Source organism: Canis lupus, chromosome 31 (genome assembly GCF_011100685.1).
Source record: "Canis lupus familiaris isolate Mischka breed German Shepherd chromosome 31, alternate assembly UU_Cfam_GSD_1.0, whole genome shotgun sequence".
Lineage (NCBI taxonomy): Eukaryota > Metazoa > Chordata > Mammalia > Carnivora > Canidae > Canis > Canis lupus.
Genome location: NC_049252.1, coordinates 28,749,627 through 28,767,373, shown reverse-complemented (window position 1 = coordinate 28,767,373; position 17,747 = coordinate 28,749,627). Strand labels below are relative to the sequence as shown.

The 17,747-nt window shown below is 42.7% G+C and overlaps 2 protein-coding genes across 7 annotated transcripts in view; one reads left to right on the top strand and one right to left on the bottom strand.

Moving 5' to 3' along the window:
- The window catches only part of SON (SON DNA and RNA binding protein), a 32,899-nt gene extending 16,870 nt beyond the window's left edge, over positions 1–16,029 (bottom strand). For 4 of the 5 annotated variants that reach the window (XM_038581385.1, XM_038581384.1, XM_038581386.1 and 1 more), the window contains exons 1-6: positions 15,874–16,029; positions 12,640–12,806; positions 4,212–10,142; positions 2,436–2,596; positions 365–511; positions 1–189 (exon numbers count right to left, since the gene is read on the bottom strand). In XM_038581385.1, the coding sequence (XP_038437313.1) occupies positions 1–189; positions 365–511; positions 2,436–2,596; positions 4,212–10,142; positions 12,640–12,806; positions 15,874–15,950 (6,672 nt within the window). In that variant the 5' untranslated portion in view covers positions 15,951–16,029. Of the gene's footprint in view, positions 190–364; positions 512–674; positions 2,207–2,435; positions 2,597–4,211; positions 10,143–12,639; positions 12,807–15,873 lie in introns of those variants that run through there. The other variant, XM_038581388.1, reaches the window with a different exon arrangement.
- Positions 16,030–16,196: 167 nt separating this feature from the next.
- GART (phosphoribosylglycinamide formyltransferase, phosphoribosylglycinamide synthetase, phosphoribosylaminoimidazole synthetase) overlaps positions 16,197–17,747 on the top strand; it is a 31,866-nt gene continuing 30,315 nt past the window's right edge. The window contains exon 1 of one of the 2 annotated variants that reach the window (XM_038581390.1): positions 16,197–16,717. The gene's annotated coding sequence lies outside the window, so the exon portion shown is untranslated. Of the gene's footprint in view, positions 16,718–16,930; positions 17,042–17,747 lie in introns of those variants that run through there. The other variant, XM_038581389.1, reaches the window with a different exon arrangement.

Here is a 17,747-nt window from a genome sequence, read left to right as displayed (position 1 = left end):
CTCAGAGGGCAAATTGCTGCTGAAAACATTATCATCATCTTTGTTTTCTTCACCATTTTTCTCTACAGGAACCCACTCTCCATAAACACTATCTGCTTCTTTTTTTCGATGTTGAGATCCAGATGACACAGGAAATTCTTTTGTTAATGTTACCTGGCTTTTTGGTGGAGTTGGCTTTGCTGCAGCAATCTAAGAAATAATGTATTTCCTTAATTAAAACTTGAAAGACTTTCACAACATAATCTGAAAATAGTGTTGTTATTTCTCACAGTATTTAATCCAAAAATTAAGACATTAAATTCCACTGGGTTTGATTTAAATAGTCTCTGTGCTGTTTCATCAAACCATAAACACTAATACTCACATTCAGATTGAAAAAAATGGGTTTGGGTTCACTGAGTTTAAAGGGATGATGATAAAAAGGAGGTTCTTCTTCCTCTTCATCCGAAACATGAGGCTTATTCACTATTACATCATCATCTTCTTTACTCTGTGCGATCTGTTTGCATTTCTTAAAAAATAAAAACAAAAGATAAATCTTACACTTTATATGGAATAACATGTAATTTAAAAAAAAAACCACATAAAATTAACTTTCAGAAATAAAACAAGATTAACAATTGGTTGTAAATAAGTAACTTAGCTTATAAGCTATTATTTAAACACACTCTAGCTGGTCAGTCAGTCAACAACATTTATTGAGCACCTACTATGTGCAGAGCACTGTACTGGGCACTGTCCAGGGAATACAAAAAAAAAAAAAAAAAAAAAAAGTAGAAGACATGGTCCCTGCTCCAAGGAGCTTACAATCTAGTTCAAGAAACAGAATTACATACACATGAAATAATTGAGGAACGCTTTTACAGAGCAACACAATTAACAAGTGCAAACTGATATAATACAAACTGAGTACATAAGTGCTGAAAGAACAAAAGCTCAAGAGAAAACAGAATCAGGCAGAATTTGATAATCAAGGGCTATTCCTTGAAGAGTTCTAAGCCAGATTTTCATAGTTAAGAATAAGGATTGGCAGGAAAAGAAAAAGAGTCATCCTAGTTAGGTGGTGGTAAAAAGGTGAAAAACTTATTGGAAGAACAAGAGGGCTGAAAATGAGGCTTAAAAACATATAGGGGAAACATTAAGTGTTCACAAGATTTTAGATAAGGAGCTTAGATTTGATAAGCAAGTAATAGAAGCCTTCACTAAGTCCTTAAATTAAAAAAAGTTGTAATTCATATTGCAACAAATCTAAGTGAGAAAACAGATTAAGAAACTATATGAACCCCCAAATGCATGGCAAATAAAAAATCTGAAACCTCTGGGTTAGATGGTAATGTGTCTCTCCATAAATGTTTTGTAGGTTGAGTGTCTCAAGGAACAAAACTCAAGAATGAAAAATAAGGCATGATGGAGAGGGTGTTAACTGATGAGGTCTGACACATAAAGCAAAGTCCATTCCTTTCCGAGAAGCTAAGGAATAGACTCCATTACCTGGCTTTATAAAAAGGTCAGAGTAAATTTGGGTGGACTTATCTATACAAGCAGTAGAATTTGTCATACCCATCATCAATTGGAAATGTTACAATAGGATAAAAAGCTTCAATTGGCCAAAAAACAGTATATACCAAGCTTGTAATCAAGGGGAACAGAATATATTGACAGTGGCAGGCTGGCATAAGGCTAGCCAATAACAAGTTTCAATATATGAAACAGTGTGATATTTCTGGATCCTAGCAGCAATATTTCAGCGTCCTCCCAAAAAAAAAATAATAATAATAAAAATAATAATATTAACAAAACAAAGCAAAAAAAAAAAAAAGCCTCAATTGAAAAGATCAAATTCTTAAAAACAAAAATAAGTGTGTTTAAAATGTTACTGCCAAAACCCGAACCGCAGGAAGAACTGATAATGGCCGGCCATTATCACCAATGGCTGGTACCAAACAGCCAAAACCCGAAATGTTGATGCGTAAGAAGTTCCTTTCAGGCAATGGCCAGCTATTCTCATTAATTTCCAAGCTCCGGTGGCAAAAGATCATTTCTGAAGATTGTCTGTGTCTTTGCGTATATGCAGTACACTCGTGGCGATCAGTGAACACGTCGTGAATGGAAACGAAACTGTAGGCGAGCTTCTGCGTGTTGCTCACTCAACACCTCCTCCATTCAAACGAACCGTCCCACTCCTCAGTCAGTTTGGCTTCTAAAACTGGAAAGCAAAAGTAATGGGAAGTAACTTTTAGCTAGCGGAGCTTAGCCATCCCGGATAATGGCCTGCTAAACAGAGCTTCTGCCGCTGCCACATCTGTATTTCGGGTTTTGGCCACTCGGTGCCAGCCATTATCAGTTCAGCCCACAATTCGGGTTTTGGCACGCTCCAGAGTCAACATCACTGAAATAATCCATTTAAGAATGTAAACAAATTCTGTCTAGCTTACCTCAGTTAGTTCTTCTATAGTAGCTCCTCCTGATTTTTTAGCAACTTTCTCTTCTATTGTGGGTGGAGGTGCAGGCTTTAGGTTTGGCGGTAAAGGAACACCAGCCTTAGCACACATGGCAGCTGCATTAGCTTTGGCTATTTCAAGTAATTGAGCCTTATCTGGAAGAGGAAAAATATAAGCAGATTTCCTACAGGCTAAACACATTCTGTATTACCCAAAAATCTTATATGGTTAACAAAATTAAAGGCAGCAATATTCTGTCCTAACATGTAACTGTGATCAAATCACTCCTGATTTGATCAGGAGTTTTCACACAAATAACCCCTATGAAATCAACACTCAGCTTCCCTTTTAAATACTATACAAAATTAGCTAAATTATGTAACCACCACCCTAACACATACACACACTCTCTCTCTCTCTCTCTCTCGGCAGAGCCCTCTTTATTTTCCAAAATTATGATGCCTTCAGAATTACTTTCCCTCTAATCTCTGACATTTTAAATCACTCTTTAAGCCCAAGTTCAAGTACCACCTCTTCTTCTAATAAGCCTTAAGTTAGAACGTAACACTTCTCTTCCAATGTGCTCCAAAGCACCTTACCTATACCAGTACTTACAGTAATCATCACATTCTACTTTATTTTGCAGGTTACGATTTGGTAAAAGAGAAAAACACATATTTTATCCAGGTCTCCTCTACCAACTTGCAACCACTTCAAATATGTAATTCTATGAATTAAAAAAGAACTCAACTTTTGTTAAACTGAATGCATTTTCCCTTACTGTTCTGTTAGGGTCTTCTTCTTTAGACAACCCTGACCTAGAAATGTACAATCTTCTAAGATAATGATAAATTATCCATTACTACTGCAGATAGTCATGCACTATCCATCAGGTTTTAATCATCCCTACGTATTTCTTAAATTAAAAGAAACTAGAACACTTTACTTTTAAAGGCAGATTATTAAAATACTAAAATTATTTTAATAAATTTACCCATTATACTATATCTTCACAAAGATTTAACAGCCCTGTGCTGTCATTTTCAAACATGTAAGTATTTAAAAAGAGACACTAATTTGAGGCTTATTTGCAAGGACCTATGTTGGCATACATACAATAAAACAATCTGAGCACATACCAGTCTTGTCGTTAACTAGACTCGTACTTTCCATCTTTAGTTATGGAATATAGTTGAAGCAAACTAAAACATTCAAGTATGAAAACACCTCGGTTCTAATACACTCCAAAAGGTCTTTTTAGCTTTAATTATAAATGTACTTATCCCTACATGTTTTCTAAACACAAGCTAATCTAATTACAGTTGACCCTGAACAACATGGGTTAAAGGCACTGAGACCTCTGTGTAGTTGAAAACTGCATATAACCTTTGACTACCCAAAAACTTAACTACTGATATCATCTACTTTTGACTGGAAGCTTTACTGACAACATAAACAGCAGATTAACACATATTCTGTATATGTATTATATGCTGTGTGCTAAAAAAAAAATCGTTATTTATAAAAACATTAAGAAAATGCATTTACAGTACTACCTTATCAAAAAAAAAAAAAATACCCACGTGTAAGTGGATATACCCAGTTCAAACCCATGTTGCCCCAGAGTCTACTATAAAGAAACTAAAAGACAAAAATACTTCTCCTAAACCAATAAACCTGAAAGATTCCAAATATTCCATTTGACTCAAAGATCAGAAAAAAATTAAGTCATTCTCTATTACAATGCCATTAAATTTTTAAATGACTTACTCAAATCTGTCAGACGTTTAGGTGATCTGCCTCTTTCAGAAGACCTGGATCGTTTACGACGGATGGGAGATCTGCTGAACCTTCTTCTCAAGGGTGTTCGTGATCTCCTTAATCTTACTGGTGAGATACTAAAGCTTCGTCTCCTTACCACAGACCTTGATCTTCTCCGGCGGCTCGGGGTGCGGCTTCGGCGGCTCGGGGTGCGGCTTCGGCGGCTTGGGGTTCGGCTCCGGCGGCTTGGGGTTCGGCTCCGGCGGCTCGGGGTGCGGCTTCGGCGGCTCGGGGTGCGGCTCCGGCGACTTGGGGAAATACTAAAGCTCCTCCTCCCCACAGATCTAGATCTTCTTCGGCGACTGGGAGTGTGACTCCGACTCCGACGACTTGGGGTGCGACTACGAGCTCTAACTGTTTTCCGGTTATCCCTAGAACTTGATCTTTTTCTTTTTCTTTCCCTGGACTTCGACCTGTGCTTTGGAGATCTTTTACGCTTCTCTTTTGATACAGAGCGCCTTCCTCTGGACTTTGACCTTGATCTGCTGCTCCTCCTCCTGCGTCTTGAACGGGACCTTGAACGTGTTTGAGAACGATGAGACTTGGACTTAGATGATCTCTTCCTTGCCCTAGAACGAGATTCGCTGGTACGCTTGCGTGATTTGTGTTCAGAAGACTTGGAACGCTTACTTCGAGATCTTAACGAAGAGTCTCTTTTCTTCTCTTTCTCACCTTTGTCCCGGTTCTTGTTTTTCTTGCTTTTTTCATGTGTGTCCTTAACTTTTACAAAAATTTCATAATCATCTTTTTCCTCTGAGGAAGATTCTGAAGCTCTTTCTGGTATACTGATTACAACCGGACTGGCAGCAGATTTGTCACGTTCAACCTCACTTGCAAGTAAAGGTCCTTCAATACCAGCTCTAAGGCTTGTAAGACGTTCCATATCCTTAGGAAGTAATGGTCTCACTAAATCTGCTTCATTAATATCATCAATATTAGCAGAAAATCCTGAATCCGACAGTATCTCTTTAGTAGGGAGAGCTACTTCTTTATCTTCTCCACTACTTTCTTTAGGACTGAGAGCAACTGCCAATGTCTGGTCACACTCTTTTATAGGCAATGGTCCTTCTGCATCCTTACTCATAAAGTTATTTGATGGTAAATCAAGATGAATGTCCTTAGCAGGCAAAGGTCCCTCTATGTCAGCTTCACTACCACCACTAGGACTAGTGGAAATTATCATGTCATGTTCAGTATCTTGAGTAGTTAAGGATACTTCAACATCATATTTATTAACTGAACTGAGAGCAGATTCTGTGGCAAATTCAATACCCTTACTAGTTCCCATTGCATCAGGTTCAAGAGCAAGGGGACCAGCAGAAGATAGAGTTCCTCCATCAGCTTCACTAACACTAGAGCAGGTATCCAATACTGTGCATTGTTTAGTCTCACTGATGGACAAAATATTCCCTTCACCAATTTCATCAACAGCACCAGTGCTGGCAGCAGACACTGTATTATGTTCCATCTCTTTAGCAACTAAGTGATTATTTACATTAAGTTCTATATTTGTACCATTTTCACTTTCATAAGGGTCATTCTTCAGGTGTCCTTCAGCATGTGGCTCTTCATCTGCATGCATGGGAATCTCCTGTATGCCAATCTCTGGAGCAAGATTTTGATCCCCAGGTAATATACTCACTCCTTTTATAACAGTCGGCTCCAGTATCATTGGTGTAGACTCTAAAACCATCTCATCTGGTATTACTTGGGTCTGTTCTGAGACAGTGACAGCAGGCTCTGAAATTATCACAGTGGATTCTTGGACAGAAACAGATGGTTCTGATACAACTGTATTAGGTTGAGGGACTGACACTACTGGTTCCAGTACAGGCACAGTAGGCTCCAGGGCAGAAACTGGCACAGGAATGGTAACATGCTCTGATTCAGCCAAGGCCAGGGTCTCTGGGACAGCCTCAACAGGTGGATCTGGAACAGCCACAGCTACTGGGTCAGAGACAGCCACAGCTGTTGGATCTGGGATAGCCACAGCTGGGGTCTCCAAGACAGCCACAGTTGGGGGCTCTGGAACAGTCCCAGTTGGTGGCTGTGGGACAGCCACAGCTGGTAGCTCTGAAACAGTCATGGCTGGCAGCTCTAGAGTGTTCTGTGATGGCTCCGGATTAGTTGCAGCTGGCTCCAGGAGAGAGAGAGATACCTCTGAGGCAACATGTCCTGAAGCTTTCATGGAATCAAAAGTTTCTGCTGTCTCAGACATAACTGAAGGCTCTGATGTTAATACAGTTGGTTCAGCTGTCATTATGGGAGTTTCAGATACCATGTAAGTCACTGCTCTCTCTGGAACAATTTGATGTTCTTCTGCTACTACAGTAGACTCTACAGGTGTTGCTGTAACTGAAGACTCTGGCTCTAATGGTGGTTCTGGAACAGTCACAGCAGCCTCTGATGCTAACACTGAAGGATCTGATGCTGACACTGAATAATTAGCAGGCAATGCCGAAGGCTCTGACATCTCACTTTGACTCACAGAAGGTTCAGACAGCGACACAGACTCTTCAGGAGGTAATGCTGGCACCTCAGTAGACCAAGTATTTTCAGCAGTTAATGCTGACTGCTCAGTAGGTAATGCTGGACCCTCTGGTGGTTCCTCAGGAGGCAATGGTGGTGTCATTGGTGGCTCCTCAGGTGGTAATGGTGGCATTGTTGGAGGCTCTTCAGGAGGCAAAGGTGGCACCATATATGCCTCCGTGTATGTATCAGTATAAGAATCGGTGTAAGAATCAGCTGCCATAGACATCATTGAACGATCAGCAGTGTAAGATGACATCATAGATCGGTCAGCTGCAGAGTACGATGACATCATAGACCGGTCAGCAGCAGAGTAGGACGACATCATAGACCGGTCGGCACCCATGGACATCATAGATCGGTCAGCCATTGGGGACATCATGGAGCGCTCGTAAGCTGACATCATAGAGCGTTCGTAAGCTGACATCATAGAACGCTCAGCCATAGGGGACATCATAGAGCGCTCATAGGCTGACATCATAGAGCGCTCATAGGCTGACATCATAGAGCGCTCAGCCATAGGGGACATCATAGACCGCTCATAGGACATCATGGAGCGTTCGTAAGATGACATCATGGAACGTTCTGCAGCATAGGACATCATCATAGAACGTCTAGATGCCAACATCAGGGGTCTTGGTGCTAACCTATATGGCCTGGGGGCTATTCTATAGGACCTGGGTGCTATCCTATAGGGTCTAGGTGACATCCTATAGGGATCAGGAGTTAGTCTGTAGGGATCATGGCCTAATCTATAGGGATCTTGCCCTAATCTGTAGGCATCATGACCTAATCTGTAAGGGTCATGACCTAACCTATAGGGATCCTGAGCTAACCTGTAAGGATCCTGAGCTAACCTGTAGGGATCAGGAGATTTTGAACCCAACATAGCAGAATCTTGGGTACTAGATGCTAACATCTGGGCATCCATGGTACCTGATGCCAACATCTGAGCATCCATGGTGCCGGAGGCTAACATTTGAGAGTCCATAGTGCCTGATGCTAACATCTGAGAATCCATAGAGCTAGTAGCTAACATCTGGGAGTCCATAGTGCTGGTTGCTAACATCTGGGAATCCATGGTGCTGGTTGCTAACATCTGGGAGTCCATGGAGCTGGTTGCTAACATCTGGGAGTCCATGGAACTGGTTGCTAACATCTGAGAGTCCATGGAACTGGTTGCTAACATCTGGGAGTCCATGGAGCTGGTTGCTAACATCTGAGAGTCCATGGAGCTGGTTGCTAACATCTGGGAGTCCATGGAGCTAGTTGCTAACATCTGGGAGTCCATGGAGCTAGTTGCTAACATCTGGGAGTCCATGGTGCTAGAGGCTAACATCTGGGAATCCATAGTGTTGGACGCTAGCATCTGGGAATCCATGGTGTTGGACGCTAGCATTTGGGAATCCATGGTGTTGGACGCTAACATATGGGTCTCCATGGTGTTAGAAGCTAACATATGGGATTCCTGGGCCATCAAGGGATCCACTCCTACTGTTACAGAAGTCTCCCCCACTAATGTAGTAGGCAGCTCCTGTGCTACCGTATTATAGGACTCCAGCGCTGTCGTCGAGGGCACCTCCAGGGACTGCGACACGGTCATCGTTGACAGCTCCGTTGTCACCACAGACTGAACAGAGATCTCCAGCGCCACAGTTGCCACAGGCTGCCCAGGCAACTCTGGTGCCCCAGGCTGCCCTGGCAACTCCAGCACCCCTGTTGCCAGAGGCTGCCCCAAAAGCTCCAGTGCTCCAGCTGCCCCAGACTGCCCCGAGAACTCCAGTGCCCCAGTTGCCATGAGCTGCCCAGGCAACTCCAGTGCCCCAGTTGCCACAGGCTGCCCTGACAACTCCAGTGCCCTAGTTGCCGAAGGCAGCCCTGGCAACTCTGGCACCCCAGTCACCGAAGGCTGCCCTGGCAACTCCAGCGCTGTCGTTGCCACTGGCTGTCCTGGCAACTCCAGCACCATTGCTGCCTCAGGCTGCCCCAGCAACCCTGTTGCCGTTGTCACCTCAGGCGGCCCAGGATGTTCCACCGTTGTCATCCCCACAGGCTGCTCCAACTCTGACGTCGTCACAGGTTGTTCGGTCAACTCCATTGCTACTGTTACCGCAGGCTGCCCTGGCAACTCTACTGCTGCTGTCACCGCAGGCAGCCCTGGCAACTCCTGTGCCATCACAGGTGGCTCTGGTACCTCCTGTGGTGGCTCCAACCCCACGGATGGTGCTGGAAGCCCTGGCAATTCCTGCGACAACTGTGGCACTGATGTCGCTGAGGGCCCCGGCAACTCAGGCACTGCTGTCGCAGGGGGCCCTAGCAACTCAGGCACTGGGGTAGAAAGGGGGCCTGGCAACTCTGGCAATGGGGTAGCAGAGGGCCCAGGTAACTCCAGCACTGGAGTCACAGGGGGCCCCTGCAACTCCGGCTTGGAGGTCGCAGGTGGCCCCGGCAACTCCATCACTGAGGCCACCGACGACTCCGGCAGCTCCAACGCCGTGGTCTTGGGCAGCTCCAGCAACTCCTGTGGTCTTGTCATGGATGAATCTGCAATCTCCGATGGTACTTCTATAGGCTGCTCTGGCAATGGGAGCCCTTCAGTTGCAGACGACTCTGGAAAATCCATTGTTGTTGATGTGCTTGGCTCAGGATGTACCTCAGTAGGTATCTCAGGCGATACCACAAGGGTTTCCGATGACTCTAGCCCTTTTGCTACTGGAGGTTCTAATATGATCTGTGACTGCTCTGGAGGTATGGTCTCCAAAGATTTCAGCACAGGCTTCATCTGATACTCCATTGACATTGTTACAACTGGCTCAGGTGACTTTAGCACTACTGTTGTAGTAGGCACTGGTGCCGTTGTAAAAGAATCCAGAATCTTTGTCATGGATGGTTCCAGCGTGAGTGCCACAGACTGCTCTGACTGCACTGAAATTACTGATGTTGATGCAACTGACAGTTCTGCAGTTTTTGTAGCTGGCTTCAGAGTTTCTAAGGTGTGTGACTCTGATATCTCCATGGACACCACAGGAGGCTCTAACACAACTGCAGGAGATTCACTGGTCTCAGAAAGGCCAAAAGCTCTTACAGGATGCTCCAGTGCCATCGCTGAAGGTTCAGAATCAAACTTCAAAAAGGAATCTGATTCTAAATCTATGTTCCCATCATGATGTGATTTCACCTTTGACTCAGATTCTTCTGGCTGTCTTTTATACTTTTTTTCCTTTTCTTTCTTCTTTTTCTTCTTTTTATTTTTGTGCTTTTTATGCTTCTTTGACTTTTTGGTGGGAATTTCATCAGTAGGATCTGTTTGTACAGACACACATCTACTTTTTCTGGAGGCCTCCTTCAGGTCTGAAATTAAAGAAAGTTAATTTTAATTTGTCAAACATTCCCCACAGTAAACTTAAACAAGATTTACATTCCACGTTAAAATACCACAGTATTATGCTTCTCATTAAATAAAGTTACCAACTAAAACTTTTTACTATGAACCAATTACCTAAAGACTGAAACTTTCCCAATATTTCTTTCTACAACTAAAGTCTGGGTTAAGGGAAACTTGGGTGGCTCAGCAGTTGAGCGTCTGCCTTTGGCTCAGGGCATGACCCTGGAGTCCTGGGATCAAGTCCCACATCAGGATTCCTGCAGGGAGCCTGCTTCTCTCTCTGCCTCTGTGTGTCTCTCATGAATAAATAAATAAAATCTTTAAAAAATAAAATCTGGGTTAAAAACAAATTCTCAGTTTATCACAAAAACTTGAGTGTCACGCTAAAATGTGTTTACTATGGGACGCCTGAGTGGCTCAGTGGTTGAGCATCTGCCTTTGGCTCAGGGCCTGATCCCGGGATCCAGGATCGAGTCCCACATCAGGCTCCCTGTGAGGAGCTTGCTTCTCCCTCTGCCTATGTCTCTGCCTCTCTCATGAATAAAATCCTTACAAAAACAAAAAAAGCGTTTACCAAACTTATTTACAACTATTTTCTCCACCTTACAAATTATAGCAAGCTACTTTCAAACTACACTTAAGAAAACTTCATATTACCAACTCTTAAAATTCCTGTAAAAATGCACCTGTTAAATAATTTTTAGGACTATTTAATAACCCAAAGCAACACGCCACTGGCTCAGGAACAGACAGTCTGCTTTTAGATCCTATATCAATTAACACTCACTAGGTGAATGGACTTGGCAAAATTATGACACTGTCTCCTAAAGTTACAGGACAAAGGGAGTTAAAACATACAAAGTATGTTGAACAATGCCTGCCATATAATAAGCCTTCAAATACTAGTGATTGCTTTTATATAGCATACAAAGAAAGGACTGAACAACTAATATAAAATGCCAACACAAAACTTGAATTTTATCTCACTAAAATTCCCATGTTACCTTCTAATAAAAACACTTTTTCCTTCAACGCTCTTTTTAAAATTACTAAAATAATCTTAATGCTTCCACTCAAAAAATAAGTCCCTTCAGGAAAGAAATTCACTTTTTTTAAAGATTTATTTATTTATTTATTTATTTATTCAGAGAGAGCGAGAGAGAGGCACAGACACAGGCAGAGGGAGAGGGTGAGGGAGAAGCAAGCTCCATGCAGGGAGCCCGACATGGGACTCGATCCCAGGTCTCCAGGATCACACCCCGGGCTGCAAGCGGCGCTAAACCGCTGTGCCACCGGGGCTGCCCAAGAAAGAAATTCTTATACCCCTTTACATTTAACCTAAAAACACCGCGTATCTGAAGAGAAAACAGTTTTCTTCTTTACAACTAGATTAATTTACTCTAATGCCAATACCAACTTAAATTCTAGTGGTCCCAGAAAAGCTGATCGGGGGCAGCCCCGGTGGCTCAGCGGTTTAGCGCTGCCTACAGCTCAGGGCGTGATCCTGGAGACCCAGGATCGAGTCCCACATCGGGCTCCCTGCATGGAGCCTGCTTCTCCCTCTGCCTGTGTCTCTGCCTCTCTCTCTCCTCTCTGTGTATTCTCATGAATAAATAAAATCTTTAAAAAAAAAAAAGAAAAGAAAAAGAAAAGCTGATCAGAAATCCAGGCCACTAAGACTATGGAAAAAATGAATACAAGACAAGATCCATTTCAAAGAAAAACTACTTTATACTACTTGTTATTTACATATCTAATACCAATTAGCTAAGTTATACTTCAAGAAAAAACTGCTACAGCCATGAAATCTAAGGATAGCAGGAGTCAAAGCTGGGTGGTGGTGGTTGTTTTTTACCATATGCTATATCAAAAATAATGAAAATAAAAAATAAAAACCCATACCACCCCCTCATTTCCAAAACTGAACAAAGCTAGTTATTTCTGTGGTTGATCATAAAGCTTTCGTTTCTAAGCATCAATTATTTAATTAATTCCCAAAATACATTATCAAAGCAAGGATTCCTCTCTACTCATTGCACTTGTAAGAAGGTAGATGCAAAAACAAGGCAATCTCTAAACTTGGGCTTTAGGATAAAACCTCCTAGGGTTTTAAAATCATTACAAATTTGATTCAGGCTCTTATACTTTCCAAAATGGACATTTAAACAATTTTTCCATGAAAACCTGCATTCAAAATCCTGGTAAAGAAGCACTACAAAACTAAATCAAATAAAGTTATATTCCACCAACAAAGCAACCAAGTATCAATGCTCATGTTTAAATATAACTGTATTTTCAGAGACTTTGAATAGTTTTCAGTAAATAAATTCAAACTTACTACAGTTTTAGACCAAGTGAACATTTTTTTTCCAAGTGAACATTTTTAAACAACATAAAGAAATAATATTGTCAACTACTTAAGAATTTTTAAGTTTTTGAGAAAGCTAATTATCTCCAACTTACCTGGCTTATATCGTAGTTCTGTATCTAAGACCCCAGAAAGTACTTCCTCTATCTTCTGAACTATTTCTTCATTTGGGAGGCTCCTGGCAGAGGCAGCTGCATCACCTGCCTGGTTTCCTTCATTAGGTGTATTTGTTTCACCATTGAGCTGGCCTTCACTCCTTCCACTTGACAAGAAAAGTTACCAAAATTCATTAATACTTTTACCACACCATACACTGAATTAGTATTTCTAACGCGATTGAAACAATCTTACACCGTTCACGCATTTCACCATTTTTGTATTTTCTTTCAGGTGATACTCCCCACCAACAGTGCTTCTTTCACCCTATCTACTAGAAGTTAGTACAGTTTCATTTTTACACAATTACTTAATTTTCAGAACCATGGAATTTTAGAAAAAAAAAATCTTTGAAACAGCTTTCTAAGCTTTTTAAAAAATAATAAAATATTTCCAGAAGTCTACACTGATTTAGATTTGGGTTACTTGCATCATCTATCTCAAGGAAGAAAAATTATTAAGATCACAATCACAAATCCAAAGAAAAATATATCACCTAACATACATGGTACAATATACCATTCTAACATGACAGAGGCTACAATCACAATAAAACCACACCTGTGCATGGATCACAATCACCATCAACAGTATCAAGGAACAGTTATACCACAGACACATTGAGTAAAAAAGATAAATTGTAGCCCCTGATCAAAGTTACTGAAATACCATAAAGTTTAAAAAGAAAAATACATTTATATAAATTTTACCCATTGATCAAGAATCCTAGTATTTCCTGGTTTTCAAAAAAAACTCATAGAAAACAATGTTTTATTTATGGTTAACAGTAAATCAATATAGATGGTTTAATGTGTTTTCAATTCCCAGGGTCAGGAAAACCTTAACACGAAAGGCATGTCATTTACCTAGTTACTTACACAATTTTTCTAAGTTAATAAAATTGTTTTAAAAAATAATTTGAACATTCAATTTAATTAAAATTAGCTAACAAAACAGATTACACTCCACTACCTGATAAAAGTATGAATGTTCAAAAAAGAAAAAAATTAAGTAGTTAATTGTTATTTGGGAACACTTGTTTTTCAAACACAAGTCACATAAAAATTGACATTTACTATTAACTAGAATCATGGGTATTTAACTCATTTAATGATAACTCTATAATTAGCACAATTACTCTGATTTTACAAATGAGAGAAAAGGCACACAGAAAAGAAACTTGACTAAAATTCATGGAGCTATTATGAGGTGAAGCTGGTATTCAAAACCAGAGCTCATACTCTTAACCACCATCTATATATACTAGCTATCTTAACTATTTAAACGTCAGCCTCCTTACCCAAACTGATATGTAAAAACATAGGAAAATACAGTAACTATAACTCACTGAAATGACAAATAAGCCAAATTTTGTTTTTACAATAATGTATTACATATTATTTGAGATGCTGAATATTCCCCAAATATAAGTCTAATATTCTTTTTTAGACTTTGTTTCTGAAGCCCTTTTACACTTTTCCTAACCACTTACATACACAATCACATTATTAGGGCACGGATTAAAACTTGGAGAAGTACAACTTTAAAAAGTGTGTAAGAAAACAAATCATCTTAAAGCTATCAGAATTTATCTCAGTTATTGAAAAGGGATGAAAATTTCAAGCCATCTGAATATCCAACAATACATTCCTACAATATTATTCTATGAAACCATAAAAATGGTCCAAAAAGACACTGAAAATGTGAAAAAGACAAACTTGTTCACATTAGGTGAAAAAAACCATACAAAACAAGATCACACTTCACAAAATATGTATGTGCATCAGTACACACAAGCGAAAAAAAAAATGAAAGAACATAAAGAACATCATTATGTGGTTGTTTTTCAATTTTTTCATTTATTTTTTTCTAAAAGTCTTACAATAAAACACTGTTTTTCAAATACAAAAACTAGTTTTTATAAAACATAAAAGCGAAACATTACAATAAGCAAACACAATCATTGCTTAAAACTATTAAAAGTTTCAGGAAAATTATATTCCTATACCTCCGGTCTTTTCTCATCACCTAAAATCACTAACAAAATTTTAACAGCAATGAAATGAGCGAGCGGATATATTTCCTACTTAATATACCCTGCAAAATTAGTAATTTTAGTGATATTATATACCATTGCCCCAATAACCCTATGTTAATTTCAGCGCTTAATTTACAATTGCGTTTTTAAGTTCACGTATTGCTCTTACTCTGAACTTTTGAATTATTACTAGCAAAAACACTTGAACCTGGACCAAATATTTTTACATAAAACAAAAATTTAAAAGACAACCTCGAAACAACATGACCAACACCATTTTCCTTTCTCCGTATAGAGCTTATTCCTTTGGAAATCTATTCCCGTTCAAATTTTATGGAACTAAGGCGAAACTACGTAAAAATCTAAGAGCAACGGCAAAAGTAGCGTATTGGTCTTATATGTCAATTGGGGCAGGAGTAGCAAAAAAAAAAAGGGGGGGGGGAGGCCTAAATACAATGTCTACTATCCACTTGCCAAATTGAGAAATTACTAGTAATTCAGAAATCCCCTTCCATTGTCACCTCGAACATTTCGTCAAAGTAGCTAACATTAATTTGAGCTGCTTTCCGTTCAATTTCTAATCCATTATTAGAATGCTGCCCGGTGGAAGCCACAGGACACCAGGGCCCAAATAATCTAATTAAAGGATCCCGACCCCCCAAATGGTCTGAAGCGTGCAATAATAAAGCGGATTTAAGATTACTCAAGAAACGGCCGTTAGAGACCCTTTCCGGTCACAGGCACCGGCCGGCGAAATCCGCGGAGGCGGAGAGGGGGAGGGGAAACGCGGCGGCGGAGGAGGAGCCGGGGAAGGAACTAGGCCCGTCCCCGGTGGACAACTAGGCCTACGAGTAGCTAAAAGGAAAGAGATGACCAAACGGGAAAGAAGAGAGCATCTTAGCTCGGTTCTAGAAGAGGGAGTCCCGGGTTACCTCAGAAAAGGCCAAGTTCCTCGCTGGAAAGGGAGGGAGCGGATGGGGGGGAGGGAGGGCCCGGAAAATGGATCCCGGGCCCAGGCGGGGCTGTAGCGGGGCCTGAGGCGAGGAACGACGGCGTCTCCGAAGAAAGGTACCATGGAAAGCTACACGGGGCCCTATCGATCCCTTGGGGGCACAAGAGTCTGGGAAGCGTTTACCTGGAAAGCTCCTGTTGAATTTCCCGGAATTTACTGACCACGAAAGACCTAAAAATCTGCTCGATGTTGGTCGCCATGGCGTCCGCTCCGTTCTCTCAACTCCTCCTCGCTAGTCCTCCAGGCTCCCAGCATGCCTCGGAAGGAGGCGCAGCGGCCAATTCCGTCTCTCGCCGTCCTGATTGGCTTGTGTGGGAGCGTCCAGAGCGGCACGCTCCGCCGCTGGACCAATCAGAGAGCACGGCCCCGTTCTCCTCCGCTGTTTCTGAGCGGCTGGGGTAGAGGTGCTGACGTTTGCGCCGCGCACGACTATGTCCGCCATGTTAGTGACTGACGCAGGCGCCATTACAGGAGAAGTCTCTCCTGAGGCGACTGTGTCGGCTAAAGTTGTCAGTCTCCCGCAATGCTCGGGAAGGACGAAGAGGCTGACTAAATGCTCAAGATTACACAGCATAAGGAAGGAGAGTGAGAAGGGCGACGCGGCTTGACACGGGGGGGGCCGCCGCCGTCCTGGGTGGCGCCGAGTTGTGTTTTGGCAGGGAGCTACATCCGGAAAAAGCATTAATCAGCGCCCGCCCCCACCGTGGTGCGAATAAGAACACGTTTTTACCCCCATCTTTCTCCCGTGGCATCCCATCGTCATCCACGCCCCCACACCCCCAACCTCTTGTTTTAATGCATGGGCCAGAGGTCTCGGACGACCTGCCATTCAAAGCCGGGTGCATTTTAGGATGCCAAGAGGGTCAGCTCGGACTCGTTAGCAACACAATCAGCTAATCGTGGATTTAGCATTTGGGGCGCTGCCCCTCCGCAGAGCCCTGAAGGCTCCGGAGGAGGATCAGAGACGGTACGTGGCGCCCGATAACTGCAGTGGTAGACGCGCAAGGCCCCGGTTAGCTTCACTGTGGAGCAAGCGGAGACGGCGCACAAGGGCCCAAGGGAGTCGGTCACACTGGATCACCTCGCTGCGGACCCCACGGGCCGCGCGCTGACCAATGGGGTGGCGCGGGCGCCGCGGGGCGGGGCGGGGCGGGGCGCGCGCCGGATCGCGCCGGGCCGACTTCCGGCGCGCGGCGGGCGCCCGGCCTCGGAGCGCGCGGGCCAGCGAGGGAGCGCGAGCGGCCGGACCCCCTGGTGCCGGTGCAGACGCCCCTGTCCGGTTCTAAGTAAAGTACGTTTACGCTCTGGTTCGGGGATTTAATATCACCAATTGGGTAAAACTCTAAGAACTGGTTTGGCCGTGGGAGTCCTCGTCTTTTTGAATGCCGTGGGCTGGGGGGGGGGTTGGCCATGTGCTTTTCACACCCCCCCCCCCCAGGGTCTTGGCGCTTTCCCTGCCTGAGATGTCGGCGCATCGCTTTTTTTTTTTTTAAGGTCCTAACCCCAAATTGCATATTTTCTCTAATGCACCCCCCTGTCTGTAGCCGACTTAGAGTCCACTTTTGCACGTGGTTTTCAAGTCGTTTGCAGTGGGTTTACTTGGCCTGTTTTAGGTTGCCCACTCAGATGAGTCCACGAAGAGCAAGTTCCTCGGGGTGTCCCCGCGAGCAAGGGGCAGTCTCCGTGCAAACCCAAGCGCCTCGCAACCCAGGCTGCCCAACCACCGCTCCTGGCGTGGACCGCCCCCCCCCCCCCCCCCCAGGCTGAGCGCTCTGCTCTTTCTGCGACCCTCTGTAGTTAATCACTAGGACAGTTTACCTTTGGTTGCCTCTCCTAGTCAAACTTATTTTTTTCCTCCAGATTTGAGGAGAATGCCTTTATTTCAATACACGTGGCAAATCTTTTTCATTAAAATAGCTTTTGTCCTGAGCATAGTTTAGCAAGTTTTTTTTTTTTTCTTCAATTGTCAGTGATCATAATCTCAATTGTTAATATCT